The sequence below is a fragment of the Balaenoptera physalus genome (assembly GCF_965194825.1).
Source record: "Balaenoptera physalus genome assembly, chromosome: 19".
In the NCBI taxonomy this organism is placed as follows: Eukaryota; Metazoa; Chordata; class Mammalia; order Artiodactyla; family Balaenopteridae; genus Balaenoptera; species Balaenoptera physalus.
Genome location: NC_138900.1, coordinates 10,865,680 through 10,880,516, shown reverse-complemented (window position 1 = coordinate 10,880,516; position 14,837 = coordinate 10,865,680). Strand labels below are relative to the sequence as shown.

The 14,837-nt window shown below is 43.3% G+C and overlaps 1 protein-coding gene across 9 annotated transcripts in view; it reads right to left on the bottom strand.

The window, feature by feature from the left end:
* The window catches only part of ZNF235 (zinc finger protein 235), a 55,256-nt gene that overhangs the window by 25,591 nt on the left and 14,828 nt on the right, over positions 1-14,837 (bottom strand). For 6 of the 9 annotated variants that reach the window (XM_082438644.1, XM_082438646.1, XM_082438647.1 and 3 more), the window contains 2 exons: positions 3,991-4,053; positions 318-444 (listed from right to left, as the gene is read on the bottom strand). In XM_082438644.1, the coding sequence (XP_082294770.1) occupies positions 318-444; positions 3,991-4,005 (142 nt within the window). In that variant the 5' untranslated portion in view covers positions 4,006-4,053. The other 3 variants (XM_082438643.1, XM_082438642.1, XM_082438645.1) reach the window with 3 other exon arrangements.

Below are 14,837 nucleotides of genomic sequence, written 5' to 3'. Positions count from 1 at the left end.
AAATAAGGAGCCAAGTGCAGCCAAGCTCAACTGTTCACTTATAGTGCAGTTACAAAAGACAAATGTTTGCCTTGGAACAAAGACTAGAAACATCTTGTCTCTATGCTCCAAAGGGACTGGAAAACTCTGGTCTCTAAGGAGTCCCAAAGCCTGGAAGTGGCAGGCAGAGGCCAGGGATAATACTAAACATCCTATAATGCACAGGAGAGTCCCCATGACAAAGAAACCATCTGGCCCCAAAAGGCAGGAGTACCGAGGCTGGGAAACCCTGCCCGTGGGGGATGAGGCCAAGTCACAGGGAGGGCGTCCGTCCTCACCCACTGAGAGCAGGTTCCGGAAGTTCTCCAGCATCACGTCTCGGTACAGCTTCCTCTGGGCGGAGTCCAGCAGCCCCAGCTCCTCCTCCGTGAAGGTCACGGCCACGTCCTTGAAGGTCACCGCCTCCTATGACACCAAACACATGTAGCCTCAATCTTACAACCAACCTCCCCTGGGAGAAGGGCAGCACTGGGAAGGTGGAGGAGGCACATGGGAGGCTGTTCCAGACTCTAAGCGACCTGAACCACCCTTTTCAGGACACCGTCTCCTCTTCCCCTTCCACAATCACACCAAAGATGCTGGAGTGGTGGGGGACGGTGGAGGAAGGAATGACAGGAAAAAATTTTAAAACCTTATATACATGCAATATGGTGCCCTTTATATAGCTGTCTCTCTAAAACTGTCACGGTTACATCAAGGCATACACGCATTTTACAATTTCACTGAAAGTGCCAAATTTTGTAAGAAATGTTGAGTTAATTTAGTCCCAATGGTATTTACAATAATAGTACCTATCTCCTTCTCTCACTGGGCAGTACCACTATTTTGTCAATGACTGCCAATCTAACCAGCCTTCAGTACCTCCGTGGGGGCAGGTAGGTAGTTCATTCTGTCTCAGGTACATGCTGTACCTGTCAACTGTGGCAGCATTCAGTGTCAAGTTTAAGAGCACAGGCTTTGGAGACTGACTGCCTCAGTTCACACTCTAAGGCTCTGTCCATTACTACCTTTGTGACCTTGGACAAGTCACCTAACTTCTCAATACCTCAATTTCCCCATCTGTACAAGGGCACAGCATCATAGGGTACTTGATGGGATTAAATGAGAATATGCGAAGGGTTTAGGATATTATCTGACACTTTTTTTTTTTCCCCACCTTGCTGCATGGCATGCAGGATCTTAGTTCCCCGACCAGGGATCGAACCCATGCCCCATTCAGTGGAAGCGTGGAGTCTTAACCACTGGACCTCCAGGGAGTATCACGTTAGATACTCAAAAAAATGTCAGCCATCACTATTACTATTATCATCATTATTCACGGCTGCATGGTATTTCATAAAAGTGAAAAAAATATACATTTAACCATTCCAAATAATTAAACAATACAATAATTTAAGATTTTAAACTTACTGATAATGCTGCAAAAAACGCATTTTCACATAGATCTTAGCCAACTTGTCTGGTTATTTCCTTAGGCTAAGTTCCAAGAAGCTGCAACTGCACTGTCAAAAAAATATGCACCTTTGCTAGTAAAATGGCAATTTTCCCAATTAACTCTTCCTGTCACAGATCAAAAGTGTTCCTGATTGTCCATACTCTGGCCCAAACTGGACATTATCTTACTTCTTAAATCTTGGGTAATTTGGTAAGTAATAAAAACAGCTCTTTTTAAAAATTTCCATTTATTTAACTTCATCAAAACATCTCTTTCAATATTTTCCCCCCACATATTGCTTGTTCATTTGCCTTGGTCGTAATCCTATTGAGGTAGCTGATGCATCAGTAAGATTCCTGTGAAGAATATTAAGCCTTTTCTAGCATGTACAAATTCCTACCTTCACCCCTCACTCCTGTTTCCTGTGTCTCATGCCTTAGTATATGGTGTTTTCCTTTATGACAATTAAAACTATTTCTCTAGGGAATTTCCTGGCGGGCCAGTGGTTAGGACTCGGTGCGTCCACTGCCAGGGTCCCGGGTTCGATCCCTGGTCAGGGAACTAAGATCTCACAAGCTGGGCTTCCCTGGTGGTGCAGTGGTTGAGAATCTGTCTGCCAATGCAGGGGACACAGGTTCGAGCCCTGGTCTGGGAGGATCCCACATGCCGCGGAGCAGCTAGGCCCGTGAGCCACAATTACTGAGCCTGCGCGTCTGGAGCCTGTGCTCCGCAACAAGAGAGGCCGCGATAGTGAGAGGCCTGCGCACCGTGATGAAGAGTGGCCCCCGCTTGCCGCAACTGGAGAAAGCCCTTGCAGAGAAACGAAGACCCAACACAGCCATAAATAAATAAATAAAAATTAAAAAAAAAAAAGATCCCACAAGCTGCTCAGCCAAAAAAAAAAAAAGTTATTTCTCTAAAGACTTAGCCCATCTCTACATTTGTTCCGACTGGAGTCCTGAGCATATGTGTATTAAACAACCAGTTGACACATCTGGCAAAGAAGAGACAGGCACTAAGAAAAGGAACAAACTGAGGGCAGTGTCATTTTTGGAGCCCTCCAGCCACGCCAGGCATACACACAACGTGGCCGCAGGGCCCCAAGTGGAGCAGTCTCTTCTTCTGGGTCTCTCCACTCATCCTCACTGGACACCTGAAAGTCCTGGCTCGGGCAATGGAAACTTTAGTGTCAGCTGAGGACTGAGTGGATTTTCACAGGTATCTGAAAGTTCACAAATCCGTTTCTGTTAAAATGCAGATAAGACCATCTATATCCTTACACAGCTGCTCCATGGAGTAAATGCCTGGCAAGTCCCTGCTGCTACTAGACTTTTCAAAATCAGTGTGTACCTCTTTAAAATACACTAACATGGCAGTGAACAAAACAGATACTTTTATAATACATACGTGGTGTAACTTAGAATTAAAGAATCTAGTTCTTGTTTGAAAACAAAATATTTTCTCTTAGTTCAGTATCAGCTGGACATTGTGGCCCGAAACCATGCTTTAGACATTCCAGCCACAAAACGTGAGGCTCCCCATGAGAAAACAACTGAGTTCCCAAACTTTTAGGAAGAAAATGGCAGAGCTCTCAGAATTCCTGTTTGGGAAGAAAGGTTGTATGTAGGAAAACGGTCACTGCAAACATCTTAAAATGGGAAAATTCATAAACCACATAAATATGGACAATAGAAAAAAATACTAGGTAAACTATGGAAAATGATGTGACCATTTAAGTTGTGGGAGCTATACAATTTTAAAAATCCAAAATGTGGGGCTTCCCTGATGGCACAGTGGTTAAGAATCCGCCTGCCAAGGCAGGGGACATGGGTTCGAGCCCTGGTCCAGGAAGATCCCACAAGCCGTGGAGCAACTAAGCCCGTGTACACAACTACTGAGCCTGCACTCTAGAGCCCGTGAGCCACAACTACTGAGCCCATGCACCACAACTACTGAGCCTGCACGCCTAGAGCCCGTGCTCCACAACAAGAGAAGCCACCGCAATGAGAAGCCTGCACACCACCATGAAGAGTAGCCCCCGCTCGCCACAACTAGAGAAAGCTCACGCACAGCAACGAAGACCCAACGCAGCCAAAAAGCAAAATTAAATAAATTAAAAAAATAAAAATCCAAAATGGTATTGAAAACTGTGATTACAAATCAACACACGTAAACACTAATGAAAAGGAATGTGAGAAAATGAAAACTGATTTGTAAAGATGTTTATAATGTGGGAACTTTTTTTTTTGGGTAATGAATTCATTTTTTATTTTATTTTTTTTAACTTTTTGTTTTATATTGGAGTATAATTGATTATGGGAACATTTTTAGTTTTAAAAATTATCTATTAATTTTCACATCATTATGTGGAAATAAACAAAAAGCAAGGGGCCGCCATACAACAATTCCTCAAGTGCCTTTGGCTCCCTTTACCCTTCCCGAGCAGGAGAAAAATATGTCCAGTCTTTGTGAAATGAGATGTCATTTTAAGAAACAGAAAAGCAAACCTGACTTACCTGGAATTTGGTCATTTTTTTCCTCTTCCTGCTGGGGAAAGGCCGAGTTCTGGGAAGGCAAAACTGGGGAAGGGAAAGAAAGCCATCATGAGAGAGACACTGGGAACAGCGCTAGCCCACGTGGTACTTCATGTGATCTGGAAGAGGGGCCCCCTTCTCTAGGCAAATGCAGTGACAACATAACCCAGTGAGAACAGGGGCTGGATTCCAGCTTCCCCTGGGCCTCCTCGGCCAGCTGCCTTAGTTCATGAACAATCCATAAACAGCCCTTACCCACATGTTTCTTGTAGCTCCCAGAGTATTCCCGAGGCTGGCTATTAGAGGAAATGAGAGGCAGACAGGAAGTACCAACAACTTAATGGGGCTGATACCGAGCAGGGCCCTGTGGGGCTCCTGGGCACAAAGCCTTTCTGTGTCCCCCATTTCTTTGACTACAAGAAACTGCCTTCATTCAGCCTCCATGACCCTGAGTTCCAACAGGCAGATTCAAGCAGCTGTTCATTAGGGAAGGGAGGGGATGTGAGAAAAGGGAGAAACAAACAGTCGAGAGAAACAATAATGCAGCCTTGGGGCAAGGTCCTGGTTCCCCACCAATGGATACACACAACAATATCTTTGAGCTGTTTTGCAGATACTGAAACCCCCTCCAGGTGGGAGAAGTTAACGATGGTATGGTGCCCACAAGCACGTAGACCCCAGTCCAGCTGAAACCTGAAGGTTGATGATGCCGACTCCTACTTACCTCACCACCAGCCCATCAGGAGAATGTCCACGAGCTGATCACGCCCTTCTTGAACAATTACTATAAAACTTCCCACTATCCTCTCCAAGTGGGGACACAGTTTTTCGAGGCAGGAGCCCACCGTGTCCCCCTTTGCCTGGCAAAGTAATAAAGCTATCCTTTTCTACTTCACCCAAAATTCTGTCTCCAAGATTCAATTCCACACCCGTGTACAGAGAAGCTGAGCTTTTGACATCAGGGCCAAAATGCCTGGGTTCAAATTCTGGTGTTTCTACTTATCACGTTCTACTTACTAGTCGCATAAACCTTGAGCAAGTTATTATTCTCTCTGTGCCTCAATCCAGTCTACCTGTAAATGGGTATAATAATGCCAGAATTCCCTCCTGCAGCTTCAGACAAGCAGGTGCTCTTAAGATTCATAAAACTGCCTTTGCGAATCTTTACAGAAGATGAATCTTAGGAAACACAGAATTCAGAGATGATGACTGTCCCTTTACTTACCCTTACTCTCCAAAAAAAGCCTAATTCTAACTGGTGGGCTCACAGATGATTTGTGCTGTTGTTAATGAACGTTAAATTACCATGGATTTTTTTCCCCTTAATAGGTGTAACTACTTGCACGTGTTACTAAGCTGAAAGAACAAAGTTTCTTCTCGCATATGCATGAAGGTAAACAATGATTAATAAAAACCTAAGACTAAGAAATCGTGTTGCATTTCAATTAACAATACGGGGTTGTTATACAATACTGAACATTTTTAACTTAAGCCTGGCTACATCGCAGGCACTGTGCAAAGCCGTGACCACAATCATTTCTCTGTCTGGGATAAACCACAGAGGACTTTTCCCAGGATCCAGCTGAAGATAACTCTCCTTCCTAAACAAGCGTCCAGAAAGAATCCAGGAATCCAAGAACAAACCCACGTCAGTGATCAGGGAAGGGACAATGGGTCTGCAGCTGGAGCTCCGACCCCATCCCGGGCTCGCAGGAGCTTCCCAACAACAGGGCGCCTGAGCATTATCATTGAATTTATGGTAACATCCAACATTTTACCATGCACTAGGCACTGTTTTTAAGCTTTTAAAATATAATCTCACTTAATCCTCAAAAGAACATCATTGGGAAGGAACTAACTGCAGGAAACTGAAGCAGAGAGAGATTAAGCAACCTGCTCAATAATTTACCGCAAGAAACAGACAGAGCTGGCCCATAGTTGCGGTAGGAGGGCTGGGGGAGCAGAGAGCGCGGGAGACCGTCAAACTCAATGTAGGACGCGAGCCCGCCCCCGACGCGGGAGGTTCGCCGAGGGGATGGCACACCGCCGCCGCTGCCCCCTCCCGCCCTCCGCCGCTCGCCGCGGCTTCCCTGCCCCAGGAGCGAGGACCGGGTGGCCCCACGCAGAGGCCGAGAAGGCTCGGAGGGATCACAGGGACGCTGGGTTAACTCACCGACCTGGGAGTAATCTCGGTCCCGACCTCGCCTTCCCGGAGCGGAAGTGCCTCGGGCTACACACCGTTCCCGGACTACACTTCCCAGAATCCCCAGGGGGAAGCGTCTCGGATTTCACGAACCTCCTGGACTACATTTCCCAGAATGAAGTTCGCAGAACCGCTCTTCCCACCAGCTGTCTCGGGTTTCGACTGTGGAGCGGGCTCGGATTTAGTCACTGTTGGTGGAACTGTCAGGTTCCTTTTGTTTTACTCATTTCTTAAAGCTCATGAGAAAATAACGTAAGCAGATAGTTTTTCGGGTACCAATAATTGCGAATTTTTAAAAAATGCGGCCGTATAAGAGAGAAAAGAGAGGCTTGTATTATGAAAGTAAGTTAAAACCTAACATTTTTAGCGGAGGCAAAGGGTAGACTAAAAAGTGGGAAACGTGAAAGTGACCTAGGCTGAACTGCCTAACACAGAACTTAAGGAACACTGGATTTCAAACTTGTTTTCAATGCTGACTCCCCAAATATCAGCAATAAACCTTGTAATGAGACAAAAACGTAGTTTATTGCTACGTGGTGACACCATCTCCACAGAGCTTCCGCACCTTGACACTGTCCGCGGAGCCAGGAAGACAAGGCTGGAAGTCACTGAGAATTGGAAGTTTGGTTTAAGGCGGGGTCTTTCAGTGCAAAAGACGAATGGGACTGCATGGCGGTCATGATGCTGCAGTCTAGGATTGGTGGGAAGAGCAAGGATTTTTGTAGGCGAGGAGCCTACAGGTGCAAACTGCTGATGTTCTTTAAAGAGATGGAAGAGTTGATGGGTGCTTGTGGAAGTTCCTTTAATGAACAATCAAGCAATTTGTTTGGGCAGGAATCTTCTGGAATAGTAAAGGCATGCTAGTAAAACTGACCAGTTATGTTAATGTACACAGTAAGTTGTGGGAGGGAAGGTAGGTAGGTAGGAAGTCTCAGTCTTCAGTTTCCAAGCTGCCTTGGGGGGAGGGGAGAGGTTGGAATAAAGTGTTTTGACTCCTTTGCTTCCTTTATTCAGCAAGGCACCTAAGGGCTCTTGAGAGCGTTCTGTGGAATGAGCGGTTCATTCCAATATGCTAAGAATTTGCAAAAAGTCTACCCACATCGATTAGGCTGTAAAAGCGAAGTATCTTGAACTTCATTTAAAAAAACATAGTGGTTGTTATGGCAAACAAAAGCAGCTCCATTGCAGGGAATTTAAAAAAATATTGTGATGTGTGCATATATAAAATCCTGAATTGTTTTCTAATTCATTTGGCTTCAGACATTTCAGTACATATTTCTATTCTGCTCCTGATATAAATAGTGTCTGGTGAGTGAATAAGCCAAGTGAACCAGGAAACCATGGTTTTTCTCCTAGGCAGGGAATATATTTTGTAGCTTTTTATTATGAAAGTTTTCAAAAATTGACAAAAGTAGGGGGGGATGGGGATGACAGAAAGGCATTTGTGCCCAGGAGGACCCCAGAGGGTCCTGCTCAGTTTCACTCCATTGTTCATTTTTTTGTGTCATTAAATAATTTCTTCTTCTAGCCTATGTGTTTCCTATCAAGTAAAATTTAAATCTAAAGGCCTGATTAGACTTTTTTTTTGCAGTTCACATTTTGAAAAATATTTATTAAATGGCCTGATAAGAAATGTCCTAATTTTTTTTTAACATCTTTACTGGAGTATAATTGCTTTACAATGGTGTGTTCATTTCTGCTGTATAACAAAGTGAATCAGCTATACATATACATATATCCCCATATCTCCTCCCTCTTGCGTCTCCCTCCCACTTACCCTATCCCACCTCTCTAGGTGGACACAAAGCACCGAGCTGATCTCCCTGTGCTATGCGGCTGCTTCCCACTAGCTATCTATTTTACATTTCGTAGTGTATATATGTCCATGCCACTCTCTCACTTCATCCCAGCTTACTGATTAGATTTAAGTTCATCTCTTTCGACAAAGAGACCACTTCATAGGTAGAACTGGAAACATCTGAACAAAGACCAAATGAAGCCAATACAAATCCTGGGCAAAACACCTTTGAATAGGAAAAAAAAAATAACAGCAAATATGTGAAAAACAGTGGTCTTATTTTATTTTTTTGGCCACGCAGCTTGCACGATCTTAGTGACCGGCAGTGAAAGTGCCGAGTCCTAACCACTGGACGGCCAGGGAATTCCCTAAATTGGGACATTTTTGAAAGTGAAAACGGGTACAGTTCCTAATTACACTAAGGCAACAGATATAATTTGGCACTATTATACAGACAACTGGGAGATAGGGTCACCGCACTAATGGGGATTGATATAATTCTATTTTCTAGTACCTAGATGTCCACTGTCACCTAGGATGTCCCAATAACCAAGCCAGAAGACTAACTGGAACAAAAAACACACACCTGCAGAAACTGAGCTGCAAGAGGAGAGGGATGAAACTTGAATTTTAAAAAAATGATAATAGGATTATTTCAGGAAACTGAAGTTCAGCATGTATGTGTGCATAAGTGCATGAGCAAGGGCCCACACACTCATCTAAGTCCCATCTCCAATTTACCAATTAAAAGTCTCAGTAGATGAATTTAAGGGGAGGATTACCAATGATGAGGGCAAAGATAGTAATCTCAAAGACTAAGTGAAAGAAATTTCTCAAAATACAGCACAGAAATACCATCAGTTGGAAATCAGTGATGGGAAGAGAGGAGATGTGAAACGTATATCCTGGAAATCTATCATGTGAGTAAAAGGAATTCTGAAAATTGGAGAAGGAAACAACAGAGGCCAAGAAAATAATGAACTAGATAATGAACGAACATTTTCTTGATCTGAAGAAACAATGCTGCAGACTGATAAGGCTACCAAAGGTCATGCCTGGATTGACGAGAAAAGGAAAAATTCCCATCTTGGCAGAATTCTGGAAATCTAAGATTAAAGTGAAAATCTTAGAACCCTCCAAGCAGAAAGAACAAGCTACTCATAAAAGCAAAAGAATCCACTGATATTGAACTTTTCCTCTACAAAACAGGAACACAGAAGTAAGTAGAAGCACTTTCCACTTAGAATAGCAAGCCAACAGTTCTGTACTGAAGCTAGACATCACTTACTTGTCAGGGCAAAAGGAAGGATGAGCATGAATTCAGACAGTATTGCCCCACAGGAGGAAAATACTCAAAATGAAACAGAATTGCTAAGCAGCAAATGCTGTCGCTCCTAAGAGCTATAAGCCTAAAGAGAATGAGCAGCCTCATGACCTCGGTGGAACCAAGGTGCCCTCTGGTTCTGTGCTGGTTCCAGTTATTTCCATATCATCAGGAAGCAGCAACTCCAGAACATCGTTTTATCAACCAGGAGAGGCTGGCAAATAAGACCAGTGCAGTATCCTGCTCATCCAGCAGAGGTCGCACTCCATGAGAAGCGGGTCACTGTCCCAGCCCCCGATTCTAGGCAGTGGTGAGATTCTCCCCAGGAGGAGAGGCAGCCGTAAGAACACAGCTCTGTAGCTCTAAGGGGGGATAACCTCACTTGAAAGAGTGTGGGTGAGTTTACTTGATCATTTCAGATATCCCATTTTACATAGATTTATTGCTTGAGTAAACTGACATTCACTGCAAAATCTAAAAAGTAAAAGAAACATTCCATAAAATCCTCCTTATCAGAACAAGTTGTTGTTTATACACGGTGTCCTTCACATGCTATCTGATGCACATATACACACGTACATATGTTCATATGTTTTTGATATTAATCTGTAGACAGAACCTATTTTCCGTAAAGCCGATTATGTCCCGTCATGTTTGTGCCATCATTTTAACAGCTCCATGTTATTAAAAGCATATCAAAGCATATCAAACCTTACTCAAATTCTTATTGAGGAACACTCGTTATATCCATTTGTTGAAAACTTAGTGACATCATTCATGGTACTTATCTTTTCTATGCTTTAAATTTCCTAATTTAAATTTAAATTCCTGTTCTAAGATTTGCAGATCGAAGAGAGATACACATTAAACATTTCAAAATATACTAACTCCTCTCTGAAATTTATACATTTTTTTACAGCTACCCATAGAGAAAACTGTGTAAGAATGTCAAGCCTACACCAATAATGAAAACATCTGAAAATAAAATGACCACATGCAACAATTAAAAAAACATTTTTTTTCTTGAGGATTAGGAGGGGGAACTTTGGATAGGGAACTTGACAAAATTAATATTCTTCAAATCCAACACAGCCCTACCTAACAAATGTTGATGGGAGAAATGCTATAGCACTCTGAATATAATCACATCAAAGCCTCAATGAAAAGATGAAGAATAAAAAAATTAATCACTTTAAAGTTTACTGTGACAACTTTTGTCATTAGCAACTACTTTTGACACTTTCTAAGTGTTACAGAAAAATTCTACTTTAACACTCTAGTGGGGTCAAAAGATTTAAGTGTTACGGAGTATTCAGTTAGTGAAAGATTAACGAAAGTAATTTTTTAGCCAGGCTATACTATCACAAAAATCATAAAGGATAGCTGAATTCAGATTGTTTACAAGAGATGGAATATGAAACAGAGTCCCAAATACTAAGAACCCAATTTGAGAACTGTTTTGTAAATTAGCCAACGATAGCCCCTGTTTACTGGCCCTATGTTGTTTACTTTTTTTTTTAATTTTGAGTTTATTCTTTTTTTTTAATTTATTTATTAATTTATTTATTTTTATGGCTGTGCTGGGTCTTCGTTTCTGTGCGAGGGCCTTCCCCAGCTGCGGCAAGCGGGGGCCACTCTTCATCGCGGTGCGCGGGCCTCTCACTATCGCGGCCTCTCTCGTTGCGGAGCACAGGCTCCAGACGCGCAGGCTCGGTAGCTGTGGCTCACGGGCCCAGTTGCTCCACGGCATGTGGGATCTTCCCAGACCAGGGCTCGAACCCGTGTCCCCTGCATTGGCAGGCAGATTCTCAACCACTGCGCCACCAGGGAAGCCCCTTACGTTTTTTTTTAATTGAAGTATAGTTGATTTACAATGTTGTGTTAATTTCTGCTGTACAGCAAAGTGACTCAGTTATACATGTGCGTGTATCTATCTATCTATCTATCTATATCTTCTTTTTCATATTCTTTTCCATTATGGTTTATCACAGGATATTGAATACAGTTCCCTGTGTTATACAGTAGGACCTTGTTGTTCTATGTTATTTACTTCTTTATAGCCGCCTGGGACCATGAGCTCAAAAGCCTGCTGGTGCCAAACTGAAATCCTCATGTAATCAATTATTTTAATACAGCCCAAATGAGCACATTTTAAGTCATTTGGAGCCTGCTTATTTTGTACACTCTGGCAAATTGCATCCAACATCTGCTAGCCAGAGGTTAAGACAAACCCCGGAGCTGTAACAGACCCTAAGCAGCTGCTGCCTTTCGGAGTTCTCTGACCCCGAGGCTCCGCCTTGTACTGCCAAGCGACATCACTTAGACCTGTAAGCCCCCCCCAACCCCGCTCCAATCCCCACCTCCCCCGGAAGTTCCCTTGCCCTCTTTCTCTTCTCAGTGGTGGTAGTGGCCACCCACCGTAGTCCCTGGAAGGTCTCATGCTCTGAGACTTCCCTTCACACATGCGATCTTATCAAAGCACCAACCCAATGAACCTGATTGGGTACCACTGCCACTTCCTGGTCCTATCTTTTTCCTTGATCAGCCCCGAAATCTTCCCACTCACTATAAGAACAAAGGCTGGGGAGAGAACAGGAGCCAATCACACACCAGTGTAAGACCAAATTAGATGATGAATTGCAGTACTATTGGTCTTCTGCATTTTGACTATCTACTTGAATTAGTTTTATTAAGACCATTGGATTCTTCTGAACATATTTTATATGAAAATTTTCAGATGAACTTAATATAATTTTCTCCCTTTTATATACATTTTCTCTCTTTAATCATAAAACAAACAAGTTCTGAGCACGCCTACAAAGCACTAAGCAATGCTTAGTAAGGCTGTGTGGCTTCAGCAGTGAACAAAAGCTCTGCCCTCATGCAGCTTACATCCTAGTGGAAATCAATCTTGGCATGTCTATGATCACACTTTTAAGGACCTGATCATAGTCATCCTTTCTAAGGCCTCCCTCCTGAGTAATGTGTGATAAATGCCACCGTTCTGACTGATGCCCTTAGTGTACCACTTACGAGGGTTCTCTGCTGTGTGGGCTCTTAACCACTGGGATGTGTCGAGCTACTCCTGAAACACAGACTTTATTTTTTTTTTTTGGCCACGCAGCATGCGGGATCTTAGTTCCCCGTCCAGGGACTGAACCCGTGTCCCCTGCAGTGGAAGCGCAGAGTCTTAACCACTGGATCGCCAGGGAAGCCCCTGAAACACAGACTTTAATGAAAATATTTTCTCTTCTATTTGACCAGAGGAGTAGATGAATTTAGACCTCACTGAAGTCTTTGACAGACACCATTTCATAGAACTGTTTCCCTACGTGGATCCTCGGATAAAGTTCCTCCCACTCTCATCACTTCTTCAAAATTCATCTTGGATAAACGTGATGATTTACAAAATGAGATCTCCAACTGAAGCGCTGACCGCATAGCTCATAATGGTAAGGTTTCTCTCCTGTGTGAACAGTTTGATGATTCTGAAGTCACAAGAACCATCTGAAAACCATACTGTATACACTTTCATATTTGTATGGTTTCTCTCCAGAGTGGAGACTATGATGAAGTTGAAGTCTTGAGGTGTAACCGAAGCACTTAGTACACATCCCCTATTTATAGTGTTTCTCTTCCATGTGGATCCTCCAATTAATCCAGAGAAGACTTTCCCACACGCCTCACAATTTTATGGTTTTCTCCCCACGCCCCCAACCCCGAGTATGGGCTCTCTGGCAGGCTTGAGGCTATAGATTCTGACATAGTCTTTACCCTTTACTTCTCACATCTGAATGTTTTCTCTTCACTGCTGTCTCTCTGATGGACCAGAATGGCCTGACCGAAGCCCTTTCCACAGTCCTTGCAATTACAGGGCTTCTGTCCTGTGTGGATCCTACAATGAATTTTAAGATCTTCGCTATGACTGAAGTCTTTTCCACACTCCTCACATTTGTATGGTTTCTCACCAGTAGAAAACTGAACCTGACATCACAAACTCCAACTTCAAGCCCTGCCCATACTCCTCACGCTTATAAGGTTTCCTTCAATTGGGTGCCTTCTGATGAACTTTAAAATATGAATTGATAGAAGCAGCTCTTTTTTAAAAAATAGGGATTCTCTCCTGTATGGACTACCAGATGGATTTCAGAATGGGAGTTTCTCCCGAAGTTCTTCCCACATGCTCATATTTATCTTGTTTCTCTCCAGTGTGGACTCCTTGACGGGCCTGAAGACTTGAAGACTGAAGCCCTCATCACGTACTTAGCATACACACGGTTGCTCTCCAGTGTGGATTTTATGATAGGCTTAGGAGTGTTAGAGCTGGCTGAGCCCTTACCAGATTCCTCACATTTACAGGGTTTCTATCCCGTGGGGAATCCCCTGATGAATGTAAAGATTTGAGCTACAGATGAAGCCCTTCCTGCTTTCCTCACATTTGGACAGTTTCTCTCCCACGTGAACTTTCCAGTAAGCATTCTGTGCGGGTGTACGATGGAAGCTCCTCCCACATACATCAGGGTTGATGGGTTTCTCCTCAGTGTGGATTCTCTAATGGCCCTGAGGATGCAAGGTGTGAATAAAGGCCCTACCGCACTCCTGACAGTTAATAGCGTTTCTCTCCTGTCTGGATTTTGCAATGAACACTAAGCGCTGATCTACAGCTGAAGCCTTTCCCATATTTGTGAGCTCTGAAAGAAGCCCTTACCACACCTAAAGCATTTTCCTCCCATGTGAAGCCTCCAACAAATACAATGAGCTGAGCTTGTAACAGAAGCCTCTCCCGCATTCATTACATGTGTAAAGCGTCTTTCTGAAGTAGACTCGCTGATGAAGATGAAAGTCGGAGACACTACTGAAGGCTTTTGCACACGCAGGACACTGGCAGCTTTTCTTTGCTGTGTGAATTATTCTACGTTGATCACTGGTTAATAGCTTCATTCTGGCTTTCCCATAATTACTGGAGTAATGAGATTTCTCTCTTTTGCAAACTCTCTGAATGTCATAGTGGTCTAAGATACAACCAAGCTGCCAACACACCAATCATACTTCGTGGTTCTTTTTTCATGGGAACTTGCTGACATCTACTCTGATTACCCTGTGCTTTGGTCAAATATGTTTTCCACCAAGAATGCAAGCCTCACGAGGAGGGAAGCTGCATTTTTTACATTATTGGAACCACCCCCTTTATGGTTCAAGATATAATTTTTGTCTTCAGAAAACTGAGCTAGTGCTCCTGCCTATACTTACAGGAGGAATTGCCTCGTTTCTGGAAATGAGAACAATCTATCATAGACTTCTGACACCTGGTTAAATCACTGGCAATCTGTTGCTAGAATTGCTAGGAGGAAAGCTCTTCGTTTACACCTCACTTTCTTTGTTGCTTCCTATGAGGACAGAGAATTCAGAAATGTGGACAAGTGACTGCCTTGTTCAGAGATTTCAAGATTTCACACTTAGGACACAAAAGGAAGCTTTAATAAACTCTGGGAAGGTTCAGCTTA